General features: G+C 35.3%; 1 protein-coding gene across 3 annotated transcripts in view; it reads right to left on the reverse strand.

Moving 5' to 3' along the window:
* TRIM24 (tripartite motif containing 24) overlaps nucleotides 1–23,739 on the reverse strand; it is a 91,620-nt gene that overhangs the window by 22,658 nt on the left and 45,223 nt on the right. For 2 of the 3 annotated variants that reach the window (XM_070046301.1, XM_030853944.3), the window contains exons 4-9: nucleotides 22,507–22,639; nucleotides 16,854–16,970; nucleotides 13,354–13,468; nucleotides 10,253–10,399; nucleotides 3,576–3,693; nucleotides 829–1,097 (exon numbers count right to left, since the gene is read on the reverse strand). In XM_070046301.1, the coding sequence (XP_069902402.1) occupies nucleotides 829–1,097; nucleotides 3,576–3,693; nucleotides 10,253–10,399; nucleotides 13,354–13,468; nucleotides 16,854–16,970; nucleotides 22,507–22,639 (899 nt within the window). The remainder of the gene's footprint in view (nucleotides 1–828; nucleotides 1,098–3,575; nucleotides 3,694–10,252; nucleotides 10,400–13,353; nucleotides 13,469–16,853; nucleotides 16,971–22,506; nucleotides 22,640–23,739) is intronic. The other variant, XM_030853945.3, reaches the window with a different exon arrangement.

The raw sequence follows: 23,739 nt of genomic DNA on the forward strand, positions 1-23,739 counted from the left end.
CCACATTATATATTCCTCTTAGTGCTAGAAAAATACTAGTAAAAAATTTCTCCTAATGGCATGTTCCTTTTAATCAAATAATATAGATATTATTCCTGTTTCTTTTTTGTTTGGCTGACAAAAAGTTGAGCTAAGTTTTGCTCTCAAGCATGATGAGAACCCTTAGCCTAGCTCTGCATGCTTTGAGTATTCTTAACACTTATTAATCCCTCTGCCATTTCATTTGTCATTTACTGTAAATCAGTTCAAATTCTTCTGAGAAATAGGGAGTATAAATTAATAAATAAAAGTAACTGAAAATAACAATTTGTATGGATTAAAATAAGAATGGTTCATGGAACATTTGCTCAGAAATAAAGTTTGAAAAAGGTAGACTTCTAACGAATCAAATCCTTGCCCTTTTCTATTTCATTTTGTCCTAGTTTCTAAGATGCAATGTGATTTTCTAAACACTGCATCCTTACAGAGAAGAGATAATCTAAAGTATTAGTCATCCTGAAGCACTAATATAAAAATTATGAATTACAGGTACACAACTTTTCCCATCAATCATATGCATTGGTTATTTAGGAATGGAATCATTTATCCTCTTATAATCTGAAGATGAAAGAGAGCAGATGAGAATAGATGTCCCAATTAAATAAACCATTAATTTCTTTTTGAGAAGGGCTAAAATCTAGAGTTAAATCAGGGATCCTTAATGTGATAAATTTTTATAAATTCATATATTTAAGTCATGGATGAAAGATGCCTTGGTTATTTTAGGAGCTGCTGAATACAACTGTACTATAATTATCTAAGTTAGGACAGGCCTGCTTCCAAATTTACCTGATGAGAGATGGAAGGTTGCTGGATGGGCCCCTGCATTCTAGGGTTTGGTAAACCCACAGGTGCTGGCCTCCGTTGCACCTGTTGCCTCTGAGCCATTACCTGTTGCTGCATATGCTGGAGTCGTAATTGAGCTAGGCTGATCTGTGTTGGAAACTTGGATAACTGGTTTGAAGATAAACCACCTGGTGGCTGTGAATTCTGTTCCATGACAGGATTCTGCTTAGGCATTTGTGGTTGACTCTCTTTATCTTCGATTACTAAAGAACCTAATTAAAGAGAAAAGGTTAAGTTCTAAAGATTTTCTGGTAGTGAAATACCGTATTTTGTAGGGCTATTTTTACTGATCTTCAGAATTGCCAAGGAGCTTCTTTTTCTCTCAGGAACCCTTTATACTCTTAAAAATAGAAACCCCAAAGAGCTTCTGTTTATGTAGGTTCTATCAATCAAAATTTACCATATTCGAAACTAAAAATGAGAATTAAAAACATTTTTCCTCACTAATTCATTTAAAAGTGACAACCCATAATAACACATTTTTATGAAAAAATACTTATTTTCAAAAAAATGTAGTGAAGAGTGGCACTATTTTACATTTTCAAACATCTCTTTAAATGTCTGGCTTAATAGCTGAACTCTCATACCTGTTTCTGCATTATCTAATATATTGTTTAAATATATGAAGAAAATCCAGCCATACATGGATATGTACTTGGAAACAGGAGGCCTGTCATCACCTGAAGGAGCCTCAGACCCTACTTTGAGGACTGCTGTTGCATATCAAAACACAACAAGCAAACCTGACATTGGATCTAAAAACAATACCACAGTATTTCTGATTTAGTTATCTCTCAAGTTCTTTACACCTTCAGAGTACACTGTTAGTTCTCTGATGGAGAATACTCTGCCTTATAACTATACTGTTAGAGTTTAAAGGTACCTCTAACAGGTGTGGTCCAAGCATAAGGCAAAGCTTGATTTCTTCAACAGCAGAGACTCAGTTAAATGTTTCTGATTTAATAAACATATGCATCCTAAAAAATAGTTATCATTCATTAAATACTTACTCTGTATTAGATACTGCGACAGTAGGTCTATGTATATTGTTAAAGTCCTCTGTACAGATAAGGGATTTAAGGTTCAGAGAGATTGAACAACTTACCCAAAGTCACAAAGACACTAACTGAATATTCATCCAACTCAACATTTTTCCCTTGTAGTCTTCTATAACATATTTCTCAGAAGCCGTAAATAACCAAGTTTGGGACACTTGTCTCCTTAGAAGATTTAAAATGTAAATCTCATTGTAAATGGCAATTTACAGAGCTGTATAGGACAGCTCTGAGAAGTCCTACAGTAAAGGATATTGTTTTACAAACTCCTCACAAATAGATGTTTTTGTTTTCGCTGTAGACTTATCTAAAACTATATCCATTTATGTGTATACAGTTACACATATTCTTAATTTTATTTATGTTTACATCATGTGGTCTATATTTTAAATGATATGCTTACAAGTAATACAATTCTACATATGACTATTTGTGTGGATATATAACTGTGACAGGTTCTCTATATAGCCGCATGTATGGTGGAGGGTAGGAGATAGTTAACTTATATACACGCTTTGTATTAAGATGCTTCTTTTTAGTTACATAGGTGAGAGTGTGTATGATTCCAGTTGCTTGCTACGTATCAATCAATCAATAAATATGTGCTTCTAGACTGAGCTGCAGGAGTCAACTTATGACCTTTCCTTCAAAGGGTCACCTTATTACCATTCCTTCTGTTCTTCCCGTGTATGAATGAGGTTTGTGTAAGCCTATTTCTTCCTTTCCTGGTGTTCTGAGAGCACTGGCTCTCTCTCCAGCCGTTTCTTCCTTTCTTACCCAGAATCTAGCTTAGGGAATGAGAGAGCAACCATCTTTCAAGATTTTGAAACAAAGTCAATGAGCCCAAAAACTGTCATCAAAGGGAATACTGGTGGTTGATGAAGAATGTATATGGAATTCTTAAATTTTTGTTTCTATAGTCTCCCTGTGAGAAATTAAGAAAGGAGGCAAAAACTGAAGACTTTTTCTACTAGCACATAATGTAGCAAGTACTGCCTGCAAGGATATTTGATGTTACCAAATGATACCATAATGATAGTCTCCCTTTGTGATAACTCAGTGCGCTCTAGTACTTAAAATTTGGGCACTTATCTGTACGTATAGTACACTTCAGTTAGGAGGTTAAAAATTATATAATAATTACATAAAAGGCAAAAGAAGAAAAGAGAAGTCTTCCCTAGCTAGATAAAGCAGCCTGATGACTGGCTCTCAAGAGTAAGTAAGCCAATAATTGTATGAGAAGTCCTGTTTTAACAGAAAACATTCTAAATATAAAAAATCCTATATTAATGGCAGTCAAGAGTTTTATCAACCATTCTGATAAGTATGTAATTAACAGTACAAGCAAGATTCTATGGGAAAGAAAAAAAAAACCTCCTAAATCCAGAAATCTAGACACCCTGAGTCAATATAAAGGATGTTTCATATCATCCACATATTTACATGTGTGTTTATATTCATGCATGTGTCACGCATATACACACGCTAATGAAATACTAGTGAAAATTCCATGTACTTAAAACAAGATGATAAACACACTTTGGGGGGGGAAGGGAATACATTTTCAATAATCTCATAATCATTAAGAGTTCCAGAAACAAATGGCACTTTGAGAAAATGTACATAACAGCCTACCTAAATTGATAATATTTTGAGCCCAGAAACTAGGATCACAGTGAAATTGGATGGTATTGTTGGTCACTGGGGAAGCATCACACCTTGCTCGAAGGAGGTGCCGTAACCGGTATGTAATCTAGAAGAAAGCAGAGAGACAACTAAACATCAAAATCTTTATTAGCGGGCTTGCCTGGTAGCGCAGTTGTTGAGAGTCCGCCGGCCGATTGCAGGAGACACAGGCTCGTGCCCCGGTCCGGGAAGATCTCATATGCCGCGGAGCGGCTGGGCCCGTGAGCCGTGGCCGCTGAGCCTGCGCTCCGCAACGGGAGAGGCCACAACAGTGAGAGGCCCGTGTACCGCAAAAAAAAAACAAACACAAAAAAAACTTTATTAGGCAAGTAATTTATTAAGTTCCCAATAAATACACAAAAAGTGGTCTCTGTATCATATGTATGCTAACACAAAATAAGCAATCATATATATATATATATATATATAAAAGTTATAAAAAAGTGGACATACAACGCAGTTTTCCTTCCAAAACATGTTATTAGTTTTGAGGTACAACTCAGCTATACTGTTGAATACAAAAAACTAACTTTAACTATCTTAAAGTTAGTTTTTTGAATTATTTAAACTTCACAGAAGCACCAACCAAGTATTTGTAAAATAAAAAATTTTCACAAATTCTGCTCTTTTATTTATTTTACTTACTCTTTCAAAGAAGGATGCAGAATTGAGATTAGGCGGCTAATGAATTACAGAAAATACAAAATACTCTCTGCTCCGGAAACATAAGTACAGCTCATAACTAGGCCTACGAGTGGGATGGCTCTCCTTGCTCCCATGCTGTGAATCTCGGGTCATCACACCACACCCCCCATCTCCTCCACACTGCAGTCCTCAGTGAATACTCAGTCACTCTCCCTCAGTCTTGAAGAGTTTAGCTCCTGGCTCACCATCACCAACGCCAACATTACTCCTGTCTTAATTCTTGATGATTTTATATCCAACTAGATGATCTTTCTTTCCAGCTTACTCCCTTCTAGTGCCCAGATACCAATAATCCTACAAACCCTAAAGGTCCTATAAACCTTTGCTCTTAAAATTTTCCCTGTCCTTCGACCTCATGTTACCAATACCCTTACCCTAGCCCTCAGTTTCTCCTTATCCGGCTCAAATCCCAGGGTTAATCCTCATAATCATTTCCTGGTATATACCCTCAACCCCTCTTTCTCTCACATGTCAAACTACACATACTCCCTTCCCTCTCCTCAACCTTTTCCCCAAACAACAACCAACAAACAACACTGGTTTAATCTAACTTTTGACTCACTATAATTGGACTGATAAAGGGACTGACCAAACTTCAAACACAGCCTGCTTACTTTAGGTAGGGCCCTAAGGTTGACGGGCCTCTGGTCCTTCATGTCCCTACTCTCCTAAATGACTATTTCAAACCTCCTTTCTCTTTTCAAATCTCCAGCATCTCCTCCCCCATTCTCCATCTCAGCTGATGGTCCTGATTACTGTTCACTGAAAAAACAGGAACAATCAGGGAACTTCCACAAACTTCCACCACCTACCAGTATTAGCGTTCCCTCCTATCACAATGGATTAACTGGCCACGCTTCTAGCTAAAGCCAATCCTTGCACTCGTGCAATAGTGCCCAACACCCTCTTGCCGACACAAAGACACTGCCCAGCAATTCTCTCCCTTCTCCTGTATCCATCAAGCTTTCCATTTTACTGCATCAGTCCCATTAACACATAAACATGTTTAACTTTTCCCAGCTAAAAACAGAACTCTTGGCTCCTTTTCTCCCGCCATCAACTGCTCTCTTTTCTGGCAAAACTCCCACTTTTCCTGCTCTCTTTTCTGGCAAAACTCTTCAAAAGACTCATCTATCATGTCCCCCGTTCCTCTCCTCCCACTCTTCCCTGAAACCATTCAGGCTTAGTAGCTTTTCACATAGGTGGTCACTTGGCCCTCAGGGAAGCATTTTCTTCTCTTGGCTTTGAACAAACTATGATCTCATGGTTTTCCCCTTATTTCACCAGCTGCTATATTTTAAGGCCGCTGAGAATAGGTTTGTGTCCCAATGTACCATCTCAGTTTCCATTGTTGGTTCTTTCACATCTCCCACACCAGGAATGTCCCAGGGCCCAGTCTTGCAACTGCTCTCTTTTCTCCTGCACCCACATACTTTAAGTGATCTCATCCAGTCTCATCGTTTATCTGACTCTTAAATTTATATCTCAAGCCTGGACCCCTCTATGAACTTGCACTTCCAATGGCTTGCTCAATATCTCTACCTGATTCTCTAACAGGTACCTCAAATTTAATATGCCTAGAAGGGAACTCTTGATCCTTCTCTTCAAGTCTACTTGTCCTATGATCTTCCCCACCTCAATTATTGGCAACACTATTTTTCCTACTGCTTAGTCCTTGGTTCCTTTCTTTTCCTCATGCCTTATGTTCCACTTGTCAGCAAATCCTGTTGGCTCTATCATTAAAAGATATGGACAATCCTACCAATTCTCCCATTATCAACTCTACTGTTACTACCCTGGAAAAGCCACCTCATTGCAGTAAGGTTATAAATAGTCTCCCTTATTTCTCCCTTGCCTTCAACCACCTACAGTTTTTTTTCAGCGGCCAGAGTAATTGTGTTAAACTGTAAATCATATTCTGTCATTCCTCTCCTCAAGTCCCTCCAATGGTTTCTCATCTCACTTAGATTAAAAACCAAAGTCCTCATAATCAACTACAAGGCTCATATACTATTTGGCTTTCCAGTACTTCTGACCTTACTCATCCTAGTGTCTGCTCATTCACTGTGTTCCACCCTCTTAGGCCTACTTGCTGTCCATATCACAAATAACTCCCACCTCAGTCTTTGCACTTGCTGTCTGTACTTGTGCTCTGCATGAATACTCTCCCCGAGTATCTGCACGGCTTGCTTCCTCACTTGCTTCAGGAATCTGCTCAAATATCACCCTCTTTAGATAGAATTCCATAACTAAAATCACAATCCTACCCCAATGCTCCTCGACTCTTCCCTTAATTTACTTTTCTCTAGAGCACTCAATACCATGCAGTGGTCTATACATTTTACTTATTTTGGTATTGTGTATCTCTCTTCATTAAAATGCAACTTAAAAAAATATTTATTTATTTATTTGGTTGTGCTGGGTCTTAGTTGCGGCTCACGGGTTCCTTAGTTGCGGCACATGGGCTCCTTGGTTGTGGCAGGCAGGCTCCTTAGTTGTGGCATGTGAACTCTTAGTTGCGGCAGGCAGGTGGGATCTAGTTCCCTGACCAGGGATCGAACCCAGGCCCCCTACATTGGGAGTGCAGAGTCTTAACCACTGCACTACCGGGGAAGTCCCTAAAAATGCAACTTCTTGAGGGCAGAGATTTTGCTTTGTTTTCTGTTCCCTTAGTACTCAGAATGCCACCTGATACATAACAGGTATTCAATAAATAATTTTTGAATAAATAAGTTTGCTTCATTCGATTGCTAAATTATCTTAAATAGCTACAATAAATTCTGTGTAAAAAAACGTATTTATTTTGGGACTATGTAGAATACATGGCACAGTGTTTAGCAAACAGCACTCAACACAATGTTCTTTTGCCTAAGTTTTTCTACCTTTCTTAATTTTTTTTGCATCTTCTAATAATTCTCATTATAAAACATGCTCATAATATGCTAAGCAAAAGAATTATGGCAAAAACTTTCCTATGAGGAGTCATAAACCCTGGCTACTGTAAAAGATAAATAAGGATTAATTAAATATACTTGTTGATCCCTTCAGATGTATCTGAACTTAAACTCAGGTTTCACACTGAAAACTTAGCTACTGTTCAAGAAGCAAAGGACAAAATTATTTTTAAAACTATGGAAGATGTCAAAACAGCTTTTCAGATGGCAATACTGTATACTGTCTCCTTTCTATTGAAGTTAAAATAAACTTAAAAAAGAAATTTAGTATTCGAGTTTCCAATCCTGTAAAATATAACATAAGGTTTTGTCTACACTTATTTATAGCTTCTGACAAGAGATGTTATCTGCTACCTTATTTATTTACCATCAATCTTTCATTGAGTTCCTATATATCAAGCACTGGGTAACACAAAATTTTTACCCTTTAAGAAGTAAAAAGTCTAATGAAATTCACAGAAAAAGATGCAAATGTAATAATAGTAGATAAAAATCAGTAATAGTATTGATGGATATATGCATAAGGGCTTTGTAAACACAGAGAAGGGTAATCCAACCCAGTCTTGGTCATGGAAGGCTGCCAAAAGGAAAGGAAGACACATCTAAGCTGAACCTGGTAGTCTCTACAAAGATGAGGATTTACTCAGGAGAAAGAAAAAGCATTCTAAGAAAGGCTAACAGTACCCAGGCAAAAGACCATGACATTCTGAACCCTGAGGACTAAAAGCAAGGAATTGTCGATGAGATATTCAGGAAACATAAGTCTTTGAAGATTAATTATATGGGAGGACGGGGGAAAGGGAGTAAAAAAGATTGTGGATTTCCCTTTTACTACCTATACCTTAACAGCTTCCTAATCACTAGTATTATAGAAATATCTATTGCTAGTAAAAAGAATACTGTGTTTTACTCTCCTGGTCTCTTCTGTCGGTATTTCTTGCCTTCCTTCTAAATAATATAAGGATAAACTCAATGTTTAACAGATGACAGAAGAATCCTAAGGAAATACTGTGAAAATGTTTTAAAATATATTTAAAACTGGACTTCTGAAAGGATCCTGCTATTCCAATGGGTTTGGTCTTTTACTGATTATAATTCCTATAGCAAAAAAAAATGAACTAAGAATTACAAGCTAAGCTTGAAATTTCAGGCCAGCAAGACGTTTCTTTTTAATTTTTAAGCATATAAAAGCCATCATTAAAAAAATAACCTTAGTAAACATGGCTATATTTATGAAGCATAGAAGCTCTAAAGGACAGAGTTGCATAATATAGTGACTTTCAAATTTTCTGAGGTTAAAAATCCTTCTAAATGTTTAAAAGGAATCACAAGCCTTAGCTCTGCATTCACTATAGGTAAATTATTTTACTAGCTATATCTGCTGCTAGTGATGTGATTGGGTTCCACAGACTTTTAAAAATTAAAAAACACAATTTAGTAAATCAGGAAGCTGGTAATACTGGTTGCTTATGCTTCACTGTGTTTATTTTCTCCTGTGTATAATATAGAGACCAATCTTCCTCTCTCCTATTTCAAGAGATCATTGTGCAGATTAAGTAATCCCATCTTCGAGTTTGTACTGTTTTCTTTGTCTTATAATCACAAACAAAATCATAGAATAAAATCAGAGAAACAAATTCTTAAACTGATAAGGAGATTGAATATCTGATTGTGTGAATAACATGCTTTCTTACACACATACAAATAAAAATATTCATAATGGGTCTAGTTGAAAAAAAGACAATTCTCTCATTTTCTCCTTTTATCCGTTTTGTTTGACTTACAGGAAAACATAAGTAACAGAGAAGGTATGTACTGTATAGAAGCTGTTTTTCATTAGACCAATGAAGCAGTAAAAAGGAAGAAAAAGAAAAAAAAGACTCAAGATTGACCACATCATTGATAATTATGAAAGAAAATAATCTTAAGAGTTGAATACAATTCATGATTAGGAATACTTATATAAATCAGTTTTCTAATAAGTTACTCAATATTTGAACCTAGTTTACAGAAGTTTACCCTGAAGTGCATTTCCTTATTTCAAAATGGTCGTAGAAAATTCCTTCCACAAAACTGAGTGGGTGTACAGAAAACAGATTTGGATGTCATAATTTGATTTCAAAGTGTAAATCTCTGTGGAATCTTTAATAAAATAAGAGTAAAGCAGGAGATTTTAAGAATGCTTATGTGGTGTGACTTCCACGGCTGAATGTCTTCTAGATCCTTTGCTACTAAAGGTGGTCTACGGAGCAGCACAGCAGCATCACCTGGGAGCTCGTCAGAACCACAGAATTTGGCCTCACCCCACATCTACTGAACCACCTGATTAGTATGCAGTGACCATATTTTCAGTAGCAAGGTTCTAGACTATTCTGAAAACAGCTGAACAAATGAGAGCCACTTTTCTCTAGCAATGGGGTTAAAATACCCAGCACCATATATCACTGACAGAGTAAACAACGCAGTACAGACAAAAGGAACACAGCCTTTGGGTTCAGGTGTCCAAGCTGAGTGGCCTTAGGCATGTTACTTAACTCTGTGCTTTGGTTTCATCACCCATACAATGGATGGATAGGTATACCTATCTCATAAAAATGATGTAAATGTTTAAATAAAATATTACATGGAAATGCTTAGGATTAGTGCCTGGCACACTACAGGTGATCAGGAAATATTTACTCTTATCTTTATTGTTAGTATTAAGTTCAACTGCCACTAAGACAGAGAAAACTTGGAAAAGAACAAAACAGGAGGGATGATGGTAGATTAAAATTGAAGATACGCCTCAATCATGGCAATATAAGATTTTTTAAAACCAAAATATTTTGATTGATAAAAATTAGAAAAAGGTAAAAAGCATTTAAGTACAGACTAATGAACATTTCTAAATTTTAAGCATTCTAATAACTCCATTGTTTCTCTCTGTATTTTGATAGTATGTTAAATGCCATACTTAGTTTATCTTACCAGTCGCTTGCTATAAAGTAATGCTGTACTGCTGCCACTGGAAACTGCCCATTTAGAAAAATGCATGACATGTTCCAACTGTTTAGAAAGTCCAGCCACTTCCTGCTGCTGTTGCATAAGTTTCATTCGATGATCTTTTGCAAGACTCTGAAAAAAAAAAGTTTCAAAATTAGTTCTGCATGTAACATATATTTTAATGGTCATCATCAGATTACCCAATTAGAATAACCACCACCTCTAAGAACCCAGGTGATAGCAACCTATCCCTTGGTACAAAGGCTCATTCTCACTGAAGTAAAAACCGTGCCCCCAGTGCCGTAGTCACCACCGACGCCACCCTGCCTCTGCTGCCTGCCCCTTCTCTCCAAGGCCCTTGGTCTGGTTGTACATATTTTGGGATGCAGGTTTCTGTTCATGCATCTTCCAGTATCCAAAGAGGTACAAAACCGTGGATTAGCTATAATACAGTAAATGCCCATTAAATTCAATACTCACAAATAAAATAGATGTACCATCCAGCAATCAAGTAAAGTTACCAGATCACATGATTTACTCAAGCACATGATTTCACCTTTTAGGCATTCTTATCCTGATTGCAACTAGTTTGTGCCAAGTCATGCCATGTGGTAGACAACATTTATGCTTTGTGTGTAGTAAAAAAAAAAAAAAAAAAAAAAAAAGGAAGCAGGCTTCCCTGGTGGCGCAGTGGTTGAGAGTCCGCCTGCCGATGCAGGGGACACGGGTTCGTGCCCCGGTCCGGGAAGATCCCACACGCCGCGGAGCGGCTGGGCCCGTGAGCCATGGCCGCTGAGCCTGCATGTCCGGAGCCTCTGCTCCGCAACAGGAGAGGCCACAACAGTAAGAGGTCCGCGTACCGCAAAAAAAAAAAAAAAAAGGAAGCATATAATTTTTGTCTATTGAAAATTACCATGGGAACCAATTGATATAGTGACTAATGGTACCAATGCACTCTCAAAAAAAACTACAGAAAAGCAGACTATAGAATTTCTCTAAGGGAAGTATACAAGCAAGAACATAGGTTAGTCAAAAGTGGAAGAAAAACCCACTGAACCTGTGCTATTTTAAAGGTCTCTAACCTCAAATCTCCTTTACCTGGCAAGGAAAGGAGGAGAGAACAGGACTTTCTACTAGCTCTAAAAAAAAGTTTAAAAGTAAAATTGCTACACTCCAATATGGAATTATATTCTCAATAGAGAAAATGAACCTAGATCCTGGCCCTAGTTGGTTTCAAATTTGGAAAATACACATATGCTAAACTGAATTAAGTCATTGCAGTGACTATCAGTGGCTTTGTCGTATCTAATTTTAAGTCCAGAGATAATTTACTTATTAGGCTATTTCTGACCTCTGTAAAAACTAAGTGTTACTTTGGACACATTCTAGAAAGAACAGAAATTCTGTTGACTTTTAGGGATGTTGCAAATTGAGAATCAGAAGCCCAAGTTTCTTGGTCTTCTATAGTAACAAACTATTTGGGTCTGGAGTCTTAGTAAATACTGACTACATTTATTCGCCTTAAAGAAGGATTCTGTGAACCAGGAGACTGGGTATGAAGACTGAAAAGCATTTTTAAAAGGTGCTGCAAAAATTATAAGTTAAGGGTTTCCCTGGTGGCGCAGTGGTTGAGAGTCCGCCTGCTGATGCAGGGGACGCGGGTTCGTGCCCCGACCTGGGAGGATCCCACATGCCACAGAGCGGCTGGGCCCGTGAGCCATGGCCGCTGAGCCTGCACATCCGGAGCCTGTGCTCCGCAACGGGAGAGGCCACAGCAGTGAGAGGCCCGCGTACCGCAAAAAAAAAAAAAATTGTAAGTCAATAAAGTTGATTTAAAATAATACTGATGACGAGGTTCATCCCTAGAGATTTGGGGATGTGGTCATCTTTTGTTCCTTATCTTGATTTTTAAAGAACTCCTCAAGTGATTCTGATTTACAGTGAAGTTTGGAAACAGCCACAGCAATGTGTGCACTATTCATCTCTGAGAAGCAAATCTATGTGACATTTGATTTTAAGCAGAGCTTTGAAATCTTTTAAAATAGTTTAAATGCTTCTATCTAAAAAAAAACCCAAACAAAAAAAACACACCACCGCCCGCCCCCCAGAACCTTGAAAACACAGTTACTGTTAATGTATTCCTCCTAGCCGAATACTTTTTCACTAAGTATTTGTTTCCAAGAGGAGAGAGAATTATTTTGGTCTTTGTTTCCTGTATGATTGATAAACCATGGGAATGACCATGCTTTCCCAGGAGGAAGAGAACCTTCTGACAAAGACCTTATAATTTTGTCAACTATAAAATAAAGATGTTGAACTAAATTTTTTCTATGACGCTTTTTTTAAAATCTCCGAACATCAGGATTCTTTTATTCTCTTCTTAATTTGCTTCTCTACTGTTAAATTCTTTTTGCACCAATACATTAAATGGATACCAAAATATCATGCAATTAATATTATGTTAAGATACCATGTAGAAGTTGTAACCTCCTGTTATTTGAGTCAAACACTGACTCTGGATCTTGACCTTCATGAATATAAGAAAGCTGATGAAGTTAGTAATATTTTTCTTACCTGCAGTGACAAACAACTATCTTAAGTGCCTTGAGCATCTCTCCCTGAGTACTGCTTTCACAGTTAGGACTGCTGAGGGCAGGAGGCACATCCTTTTACCTAATTTCTCGTAAGGTTAAATGTATATATTTGAGAACTAAATATAACTAACTTAATGTAACTTTCTGAAGAACTTTGCTCAATTGCACTCCTCTGGTGACCCAAAGCTGTCAATTCAATGGACCTCTAAAAAGATTCATCTCTTTACATCTCTTTAATATTTACTAAGCTCCTCCTTCAAGCAAGGCATTATACTTTGTGCTCTGAAGTAAACAATAAGGATTAAGACATTCCTACTGTATCATAAAGCCGTAAACTGTCAGATACAAGGTAGAGCCTGAGAATGGAGAAAAATATTACTGAATCAAATGTAAACAATTATACAAAAAAGGCTGTGATTTCAAATTCACAAATACACGAGAAAATACTACGGTAAATCACTACAACATACTGTCCCATTAACAGTAACTTACCTCAAGCTGATGCAGTAGAGCTTTTCCTTTTTTATTTATTTCTACCATCAATGTAAATATGGCAACTTTAATATCCTGTTCCACCTGCTTCTGATTTTGATTTACTTCAATTATCCTGAAAATTAAACAAAAGGGGGAAGTCTAAAATCTAAGGCAGAATATTTGTTTTACAGTATGTAATATTGATTTTCTAATCCCTAAATTAGACCAAAAAGTTTTCAGCTCTTAAAAGCTCAGCTTTTTCTAAGGGTCCTTCAGTTTAAATAGACTTTCTTGAAAATGAGATAGCAGAAATATTAATTCTTCCAAAAGACATAGTCAATTCAATCTTAAAATCAAAATGTATAAAACTGTAAGAGAATGAACACATCTTAAGAAAACATTATTTGGAAAGATTATGACACCTGGAAAAATTCTCAGCCTAAAAGGTTGGACAAAAAAAATGATTTATAAACAAGATAAGGAAAACCAGGACTGAATGAGTTCTACTGTATTCACTGCAACTAAGAAGTAGAAAAGCTTAAATGTGTCCCTATTATCTTAGTCATCTGAACTGTTACCTATTCATTATATCTGAATAAAAGCAGAAAGACAATAATAGTAGTTTGCTACTTTTAATAGCACATTTGTCTTGAAATAAGCAGCCAAATAACTATATGTTTTTATCAACCAGCATATACATTTTTTCCTTTGATTAGAGAAAATGGGAATGCTATTTTCATAGAGATCAAGATGGATAGGAAAAAAAATACATAGCATTATACCAGAATATCTTATAAAAGCAGAAATAGAATAATGAGGCATCCACCATCAAACATTCTGAGATAAACAAAAAGCTTTATTTCTAAGGTAGATAGCTAGTGGGAAGCAGCCGCATGGCACAGGGATATCGGCTCGGTGCTTTGTGCCCGCCTGGAGGGGTGGGATAGGGAGGGTGGGAGGGAGGGAGACGCAAGAGGGAAGAGATATGGGAACATATGTATAACTGATTCACTTTGTTATAAAGCAGAAACTAACACACCATTGTAAAACAATTATACCCCAATAAAGATGTTAAAAAAAAAAAAAAAAGCTTTATTTCTTCTGCCTGCTTATGCCTGCTTATCTTCCAAAACTTAAGATGAAAAGGGCAGGGATTTTATTCTCTGTTGGAAATTTTTTTTTTTTTTAATTATAGTTGATTTACAACATTGTATTAGTTTCAGGTGGACAGCAAAGTGATTCAGTTATACATACATATATATATTCTTTTTCAGATTATTTTCCCTTATACGTTATTACAAAATATTGCGTATAATTTCCCTGTGCTATACAGTAGGTCCTTGTTGGTTACCTATTTTATATATAGTAGTGTGTATATGTTAATCCCAAACTCTTAATTTATCACCCCCCCACCAACGTTGGAAATTCTTCAAGATAATTATTTGATATCTATATTGGCTAGAGGATCAAGGAAACCAGATAGGCCTAGGAAGCAAACAACCTCAAAAAAAAAAAAAAAAAAAAAACCAACAAAACAAAAAACCCAACTAATTTAATCCTCATGATGGTAGAACAGGATGAAAAAGGGACAAGTAATGCCATGTTTGCACATGCATAAAGATGAATTAATAGCAAAGTCAGTCCAGTAAATTTAATCCTTCTATAATCAGGTAGCTATAAAGATACAAAGAATTAGCACCTAATCCAAAGAGTCTTTAATTTTTACCACAATTCAAAAACTAAAATCCTTCCACACCATAATGTATTATTTTGTAAAAAGAGCATAAACTACTACTACTAAAAAAAAAAACGGTAAAAAAAATTTGGAAAATTCACACTATGTGATTTTAAGACTTACTATAAAAAGCTCTAGTCATGAAGAAAGTGGGGTATTAGCAAGAAACAAAAGCACAATGGAAAGAGAGTCCAAAATAATCTCACACATATATGGTCAACTGATTTTCAACAAAGGTACCAAGGCAGTTTAATAGCAACAGGATAATCTTTTCAACAAACAGAACAAGTGTTGGAACAAATGAATATCCATATGTTAAAAAAAAAAAAAGAGTAAACTCTGGCCCATAGGTCATACCATATACATAGTGAAAGAGTAAGAAAGAAGTCCAAAGGGTGAATTTCATCAATGGTGGATCGTTTACATAAAATTAGTTATTTTACAATTACTACTGTTTGCCACTAGATGGTAGAGATTATCTACCCTTATCATTCCATAAATATTCATTATATATTTTCAATTACTCAGATACAAAATTTTAAACCCACCAATTACATCAATTTGGCAAAAATACAGTACTGTTATTAGAATACGACAAAGGAAATAGTATTTGGTCAACTACAGTTCTCATGTGAAAGAGAAAGGTAAAATGAAATGAGAGCTGATAACAAAAGAATAACAGAAACTAAAAGACGCACAACAGAACTTTTATTATCACAATGTATAATAGATGTAATAATAACACCAGGGAGTCAAGAAAAGGTTAAATTATGTTTAAAATCTCCATTAAGGAAAGCAGGTAAGCCAAGGAATTCCTTGGAAAAAAGTACCAAATGCCCCACCCTAGCCATGTTGAAAAATGATGAGTAACAGATTGTGACAACTGATCTTAAGGAAGATGAACCACAAAAAGGCTGATATACTTTTCCCTATGAACAACATTCAAAGCCCCTGCAAGGCCTCTCTTATTCAGGCTCTTTCTAATAAGCATTTCTTTATCTATTTAAGCAGTGAAATGTTACTTTCATGTGCAAAACAACAAAAGAAAGGGAACATGGGATTTCACAGGTGTTGTAAAATGTCAGCATGTGCCTCAAATGGGATGCAAAGGGGGGTACTAGGCAAACTCCCTCCTCCCCACAGAGGTCAATGGTTTGCTCTCCAATCACTGAATTTTAGGACATGAGCCTTTGGACAGTTGATGATTTACTCCCTTGGAGGACAAACAGTATAACAAGCAATATGTAGAAGCTGTTTAAGTACTGTATCTGACAAGGAGTAAAAGGTATGTGAACAGTTTAACAAGCCCTGTCTCCTGGTGTTCTATGATCTCTGCCTCATTGCAGTTAAAAGCTGACAGCTCAGGGGAGGCATCTCTAAGTCTAGCAATCCTTAAAATAGCAATTATGTATCTAATTAAGTGTTAAAATATATTACAGTACTATAAAAATAGTTTTGTTTTTAAATCCTGGCATTTCTTGGATAATTGGAAAACACAAAATAATTAAAAATTATTAATACTTACCTGATAAATGAGCTGTTATTAAATGTAGCTTATTACCATAATAGTTTTGAAATTTCATGGCTGAAAAGAATACTTTCCAAACTTCCCAGAAATCCAAAGTTTCTGGAAAAGTCTTATCAACTATGTGTTATTAGACCCATCCGACAGCTTACTTGGATGTACTTCACCATGAGTTAAGTAAAATGTCTGTTCTTAAAGTTAATATACTTAACACATTATATATAGATGATTTAAGTAATACCATAAATATAAATTTACCTGTTTTGGATCTGATTTCCTGTGAATTTTATGTATTTTGTTTTTTCCATCAGTTTGGTGATTAGTGTATCTATGATCACTTTCTGATTCTGAAAAGCTTCTTCTATAAATTGATATCTGAAAAAATAATAAGCAACTTATTTCACACAAATGTCTGTCTAAAATGAGGAAAAGCCCCAAAGCAAACAAATAACTAATAGGAAACTATTTATGAGTATAAAGGATATAAATAATAATCTTTTTAAAATACCAAATATATCCACAGAAGGCAGGTCCCCCCCCACCACAAATTCTCTCTTAAAAAGGAAGGAGTCTTTACAGATATTAATCATGGACACTCTATTTTTTTAATTTCTATTTTTAAAATAAATTTATTTATTTATTTATTTTTGGCTGTGTTGGGTCTTCATTGCTGTGTGCGGGCTTTCTCTAGTTGTGGCGAGCGGGGGGCCACTCTTCGTTGCGGTGTGCGGGCTTCTCATTGTGGCTTCTCTTGTTGCATCTAGGCGCGTGGGCTTTGGTACTTATGGCGTGCAGGCTCAACAGTTGTGGCGCACAGGCTTATTTGCTCCGCAGCATGTGGGATCTTCCCGTACCAGGGCTCGAACCCATGTCCCCTGCACTGGTAGGCGGATTCTTAACCACTGCGCCACCAGGTAAGTCCATGGACACTCTTTAAATAATTTTTAAAATCTGAGAAAAACACATTCAATCATTCAGTTTTACAAGCTTAACAGGCTCCCTTGGTGGACCCGGCAAAAAGTAATCATAGATAAATATCTATGTAGATTTATTAACTATTTTGCAATTTCATAATTATGAAAGTTTGATGCTTTGTAAACAAATATTTTAAAGATCACTTTTAAATAACAGGTTTAAATATACTTTTCAATATTCATTGTGCTACAGGTCACAAATAACAAATATTGCATGCTTTTAATAAATGGGGGGAAGTGAGGCGATGGGGGTAAAACTCCTGATGTTATGCCTTGCGTGTGACAAAGCTTCAAGCAACAATATCATAAAATACCTAAATTAAAAAAAAATTGACTTGAAAGTTAAGATAACAACCTCTGACAAACTAGGTAAGATGACTCTAAAGGAGCTCTAGAAAAACAGATGATGTGTAAGATACATAAAAAGAGTTTTATTAAAAGTTTTTCATAAAATGCACAAAATACATTATTTCACATAATGTGATTTAAAAGTGTGAGTGTAATTAAATCAGTAAGTATTATAAGTAGGGTTGCCAGAGTTAGAAAGAAGGGGGAACACACAGTTAATAATATTTCTATTAGATTTCTTTTGTACATAATCATATCGTTTGTAAATACTGACATTTAAAATTCTTTCTTAGGTGCAAGTTTTTTCATCTTAGTAAACTTTTTTTTGTTATACACTCTTTGGGACCCTAATACAATGTAATTATTAAATGAAATGATCAAACTGGTCGTCTTTATTTAGGTTTATCCTAAACTCAATGCAAAAAATTTATAATATTCCATTATGATGTTTTCTAGCTCTTTTCATAGATAATCTTTATCAGGTTTGAGAAATTTTCTTTTATTCCTAGTTTGCTATGATTGTATATCATGGATATACATTTTTTCTTGACTGTTTCTTCTGCCTCTGTGGAGATGGTCATATAATTTTTCCTTTAGTCTTTTAACAGGACGAATTACATTAATGATTTTCAAAGGTAAAATGAACTTTGTATTCCTATAATAAGGCTAACTTAGTTGTGATTCTATTATCCAAAAATCACAATGCTCCTGGACTTGGTTTCCTAATGTATTTCTTAGAAATTTTAAGTTCATTTCATGGGTAAGACTGGTTTGTAATTTTCGATTTTGATTTCTCATAAAACAAGTTGGAGAGAATTCATTCTTTACTGTTCTATGGACAAGACTGTATAGGAAAAGCATTATTTTAACCTTACCTATTTTGTAGATTCATCAGTGAAATCATTTGGGTCTGTAGTTTTCTTTGTGGGATTTACACTAAAATAAAGGACTGTTCTGATTCTCTATTTTATATTGTGCTAGTTTTGGTAAGTGTATTTTCTAAGAATTATCCCACTTAATGTAAAAATTTTCAAATCTATTGACAAAAAACCTTTTTATATTTTTAAATGCCTGTAGAAAATGTGGTGATGCCCCCCCCTTTTCACTCCTGGCATTGGTTTTTTGAGTCTGTTTTCTTCTTAATCATTCATAAAGAGATTTGTTAATCTTTTGAAAGATCCAATTTTTGGCTTTGATTCTGCATTGTATTTATTGCATCCTTTTTGCTACTTACTTTGGGTTTAATTTGCTGCTTTTTCTAACTTGAGATAAATGTTTAGGACATTTACTTTTTATCCTTAATATCTAATATATGCATTAGCGATCTGTATTTTCCTCTAATCATGGCTTTAGCAGGATACGTCAAGGATTGTATTTTCACTATCATTCAGATAAAAATATTTTCTAATATTCATTGGAATTTCTTCTTTGATGCTTTAAATTTATTTTTACCTGCTTATCTTTGAAATAATTTCAAAGTTAGATTTGCAATAGCACAGAGATCTCACATATACCTTTACAAAGATTTTCAAATATTTCCTCAGCAAAGTCCTTTAACTCCTTAATAATTAGTATGCATTTCCTAAAAACAAGGACATTCTGTTACGTAACCCCAGTATAATTACTCAATACAGGAAAACTGACATTGAGATAATACTTTCATCTAATCTACAGACCATTCTCCAATTATGTGATTTGTCTCAATAATGTCCTCTATATCATTTCCCCTCTCTAGTCCAGGATACAGTCCAGGATCATACATCATTGTGTTTTGATATGAATTACATTTCTTCATTTTCAAATATATGGAGATTTTTCTCATTTATTATTATTTTCTAGATTGACTGCATTGAGTTTACACAAGAATTTATATGATTTCGATCTTCTGAAATATAAAACTGCCCTGGCATATGGTTAATTGATTTTTTCCTTTTTTATGTTTGGAAATAATGTTTATCATTGGGTGCAGTGTCCTTAATGTCCATGAGGTCATTTGCTAATTGTGTTTTTTGACTCTTACTGAAATATTCTTACTGAGTTTTAGTCTGCTTGTTTTGCCAATTACTGAGAGAAATATGTTAAATTTCCCACTATGTGGATTTGTCTCTGCCTTTTTTCTTTATATTTTGTAAGGCTATGAGGAATATAAATTTAGAACTATTATATCTTTTAGACAAAAAGAGCCTTTTATTGTTATAAAGTTTCTCTCTTTATCTCAAATAATGTACTTTGATATACCAGCTTACCTTTGATTAGTGTTTGTATGGCATAGCTTTTCTCATCATTCTTTTTATATACTTAGGTTTTAGATGTTTCTCTCACAAAAAGCAAGTAGCAGATTCTCTATTTGCTTTCTTATCCAGCCTAGAATCTTTTAATTTGGAACATTTTATCCATTCACGTTTATTATAATTACAAATATATTTAGAGATATACCAACTTATCAAGTCTTATTAAATCCCATTTGTTCTTTGTTCCTATTCTCTTTTTTGGCCTGTGTTTAGACTAATTGTTAATTTTTCTACTTCCTCCCTCTGTTATCTTGATAATCATATTGACTTTTACTATTCGTTTAGTGACTACTCTATGCATTAAGAAATGCAGATCTTATCATCTAAGAATAAGTTGTAGTTTAGTACCTTCTTCCTAAGCAATGCATGAACCTTAGAACATGAACTCCATATCCTCCTAACATATCTGTGTGATATTTAACACACACATGACACACCAAGACATTACTGTGTAAGTCAACATTTATTTAGATTTACTCATACTTATCATTTCAGCCGTTCTTTCCATCATGCATCACCTACCGTTTTTCTTCTGCCTAATGTATGCTTTTGTGAGTGTTTACTGGGGATAACTTCTCCCAGTTTATTTTGTCTGAAAACATCTTTCTTATAAACCTTCACTTCTGAAGAATATGTTCACTGGGTATAGAATTTTAGTTTTATAGTATTTTCTTTTTGCACTTCAAAAATATTACTTTATTTTTTAATTATCCTGCTGGGGAGTTATGGGGCTTCTTGAATATGGGCTAGATGTCTTTCTTCAGTATTACAAAGTTCTAAGCCATTATATTCTGCCCTCAAATGTTGCTTCCTTCCCATTCTTCTCTCTCTTTCTTGGACCTCAATTACACCTTGTGTTACATCTTCTCGATCCCTCTTCCATTTTCCATCTTCCTGTTTATTATGCTTCATTTTGATGTTTTCTTAATTTTCTCCCAGTTCATTAATTCTCATTTCCTGGCATGTCAGATCTGCTCTTAAACCCTCTATTGAGTTAATTTCAGTTACTGTAATGTAAGTTCTAGACATTGTTCACATTGTCTTATCTCCTAGCATATTTGGTTATTTCTAATTGTGTGCTGAACCATTTTGTAAAACTCATTATTAAATAAATCTGAGGCCTAGGATGATGTTTTCTTCCTCCAGGGAGGATTTACATTTTATTCTAACAGGTACCTTGGGGCACAAGCAATAAGATTTCAATTTAATCCAACTTTGGGTACTGAGAAGATCTGATTCTGCACTTTAGTTCCAGTAAGGAACTGTAATATTTACTAGCTCATTCATCTTTACCATAATAGAGTAGACTTTCAGAATCCCAACTCAAGGCAAGAAGAAGCCTTTAACCCCTGTGACCCTGAACTCCAATCCCTGTCTTTCAGCCCTGTGAGCATATTAAAAGCACCCCTCAACCTCTAGGCAAATGCTTCCAAGGGGAAAAAAGCCTGTACCATTCTCTGTCCCCACTCCAACCCAATCCTGGTCCAATAATTCTTTATTACCAAGCTCTAAAAATATCTTATCAATGATTTCTGTATTTTGTCCATGTTTTCTAGTTACCCTTACTGGTATGGCTGGTCCAAACTACCTAGTCTGCCATTATTGGAAGACCTTTTTCAACCAATTATATCTGTATCAGCTTATCAGAATCTTACTGTTTAATTCAGTTGTTGCTAATTCAAATGCCTATGGAGGACAGGTTTAAAAGTAAGCTTTGGTAGGAACTATGATGAATTAGAAGAGCATGCCCATCCTAAAGACGACTAAAGTCAATTCCAGTCAAATACTGACATGGAAGTATTGAATATATGGGACCTAGGGCTAAAACAGATTCAATTTTCTTAAAAAACAAAACAAAAAAACCCAGAAAACAAAAAACAAAACCAAAGCCAGAGATCTAAATGTTTTTTTAAAACGTAAAATCTTATTTACAACGCTGGCAACTAATTCCATATAGTTTAAAAAAGCGCGTCAGCCAGTGGTTCTCAGCTAGGGTGATTTTGCTGCCTAGGGCGCTTGGCAACGTCTAGAGACATTTTTTGATTGTCACAACTGGGAGAATCCTACTGGAATCTAGTAAACGGAGGTCAAAGGTGCAGTTAAACACCATACAATGTACCAGATAGCCCCCACAACAAAGGCAGCAGCACCAAAGTTGAAAAATCTTGAACTAGGCCAACATACTGATGGCCAAACAAAACATTATTTGCAGACGGCCATTTGGCTGGGGTGCCAGCAGTCGTCTAGTCCTCATAAAGCTGTATTATAAATCTATGTATGTAGGAAAGATGCAGGTACCTGTGCTCTTTATGTTCTAATAACTGGCAGTCCCGACATGTCAGTTTGTCACATGTTTCACAGTAAAGTTTCAGCTGTTCCTTCTTATGAAAAGGACAAAACACTGGTCGCTGACTGGTCACACCAACTGCCTCTGTAGAGACAATGGGAGGCAAAAGAAGAAAATTAACATAACTGAATAGTAAATAATTATTAGATTGTTCATTTAAATTAAAGTCCATTGAGATATAAAGGAGCTACAGTTTCACTGACACCACCATTACCAGCAGGTTTTACAGATAATAAAATATTAAGTATTTTTTGCATTTCTGGAGGAAAAGATAAATGAGCTTTCCACTTTTCAGTGTAAAAATTAAAATTAATTCAGGAGAAAAAGGAAGTGTGTAGCTAAAAAGATGTTTTATGAAATTAAAAAATCTTAATAGCCCAGTTAAGCAAACGGAACCAACTGGAATGTTTTGTATTCCAAATGTGGGAGTTTTTTTTTTTAATGCAAAGCAGAAAAATCTAATAAAAATGTATAAAAGAGGTGGTGGAAAAATTATTTCTCCACTTTTGCAAAATTCCTAACAGAGGATACCCATTAACACAGAGATAATCATAAAGTTTACACTATTACACTGTAGTCATCCACATAACTTCTTAATAGTTATCTAGAGTGGAGATAAAACTGGGCAATGCTTATGCTACAATGTTAAATAGAAAAATTAGAATACAAATAAATACAATGACTGATTAAACAATACCAAGGTAAGCTGAGAGGAATTAAAAATAAAATTAATGAACTAAAAAATATATTGAGGGTAATTAGATAAATTTAGGGATAAAAACAAAAAGGTAAACTACTATTTAGTCATATCAAAAAGGGAAAAATATATAAAATTCTGAACAAAAAAAGGAAAACAACCAGATAGAGAAAATTAGCAATGTATTAAAAGAATACTAAAAGCACAACACATCAAGACCAAATGGAATTAATTCCAGCAAAGCAAAAATGGTTCAACATTACTATTGTCATAGCTCCCTGCACCCTTCTCCTTGAGGTTCATATCATCTGGGCATCACAGTAGATGATGGGTGACCATACATCCTTAGTTGGCTTGGGACATCCTGGTTTGTACCTGCTCTTCAGGAATAATTATTTATAGAGCTTCTGATTTAGATAATTATGACATCATGTCATCCCTTTATAGACTTCCTTTATTTATGAAGAATTTCAATCCTGACTCATAG

The sequence above is a fragment of the Globicephala melas genome, chromosome 9 (assembly GCF_963455315.2).
Source record: "Globicephala melas chromosome 9, mGloMel1.2, whole genome shotgun sequence".
NCBI lineage: Eukaryota > Metazoa > Chordata > Mammalia > Artiodactyla > Delphinidae > Globicephala > Globicephala melas.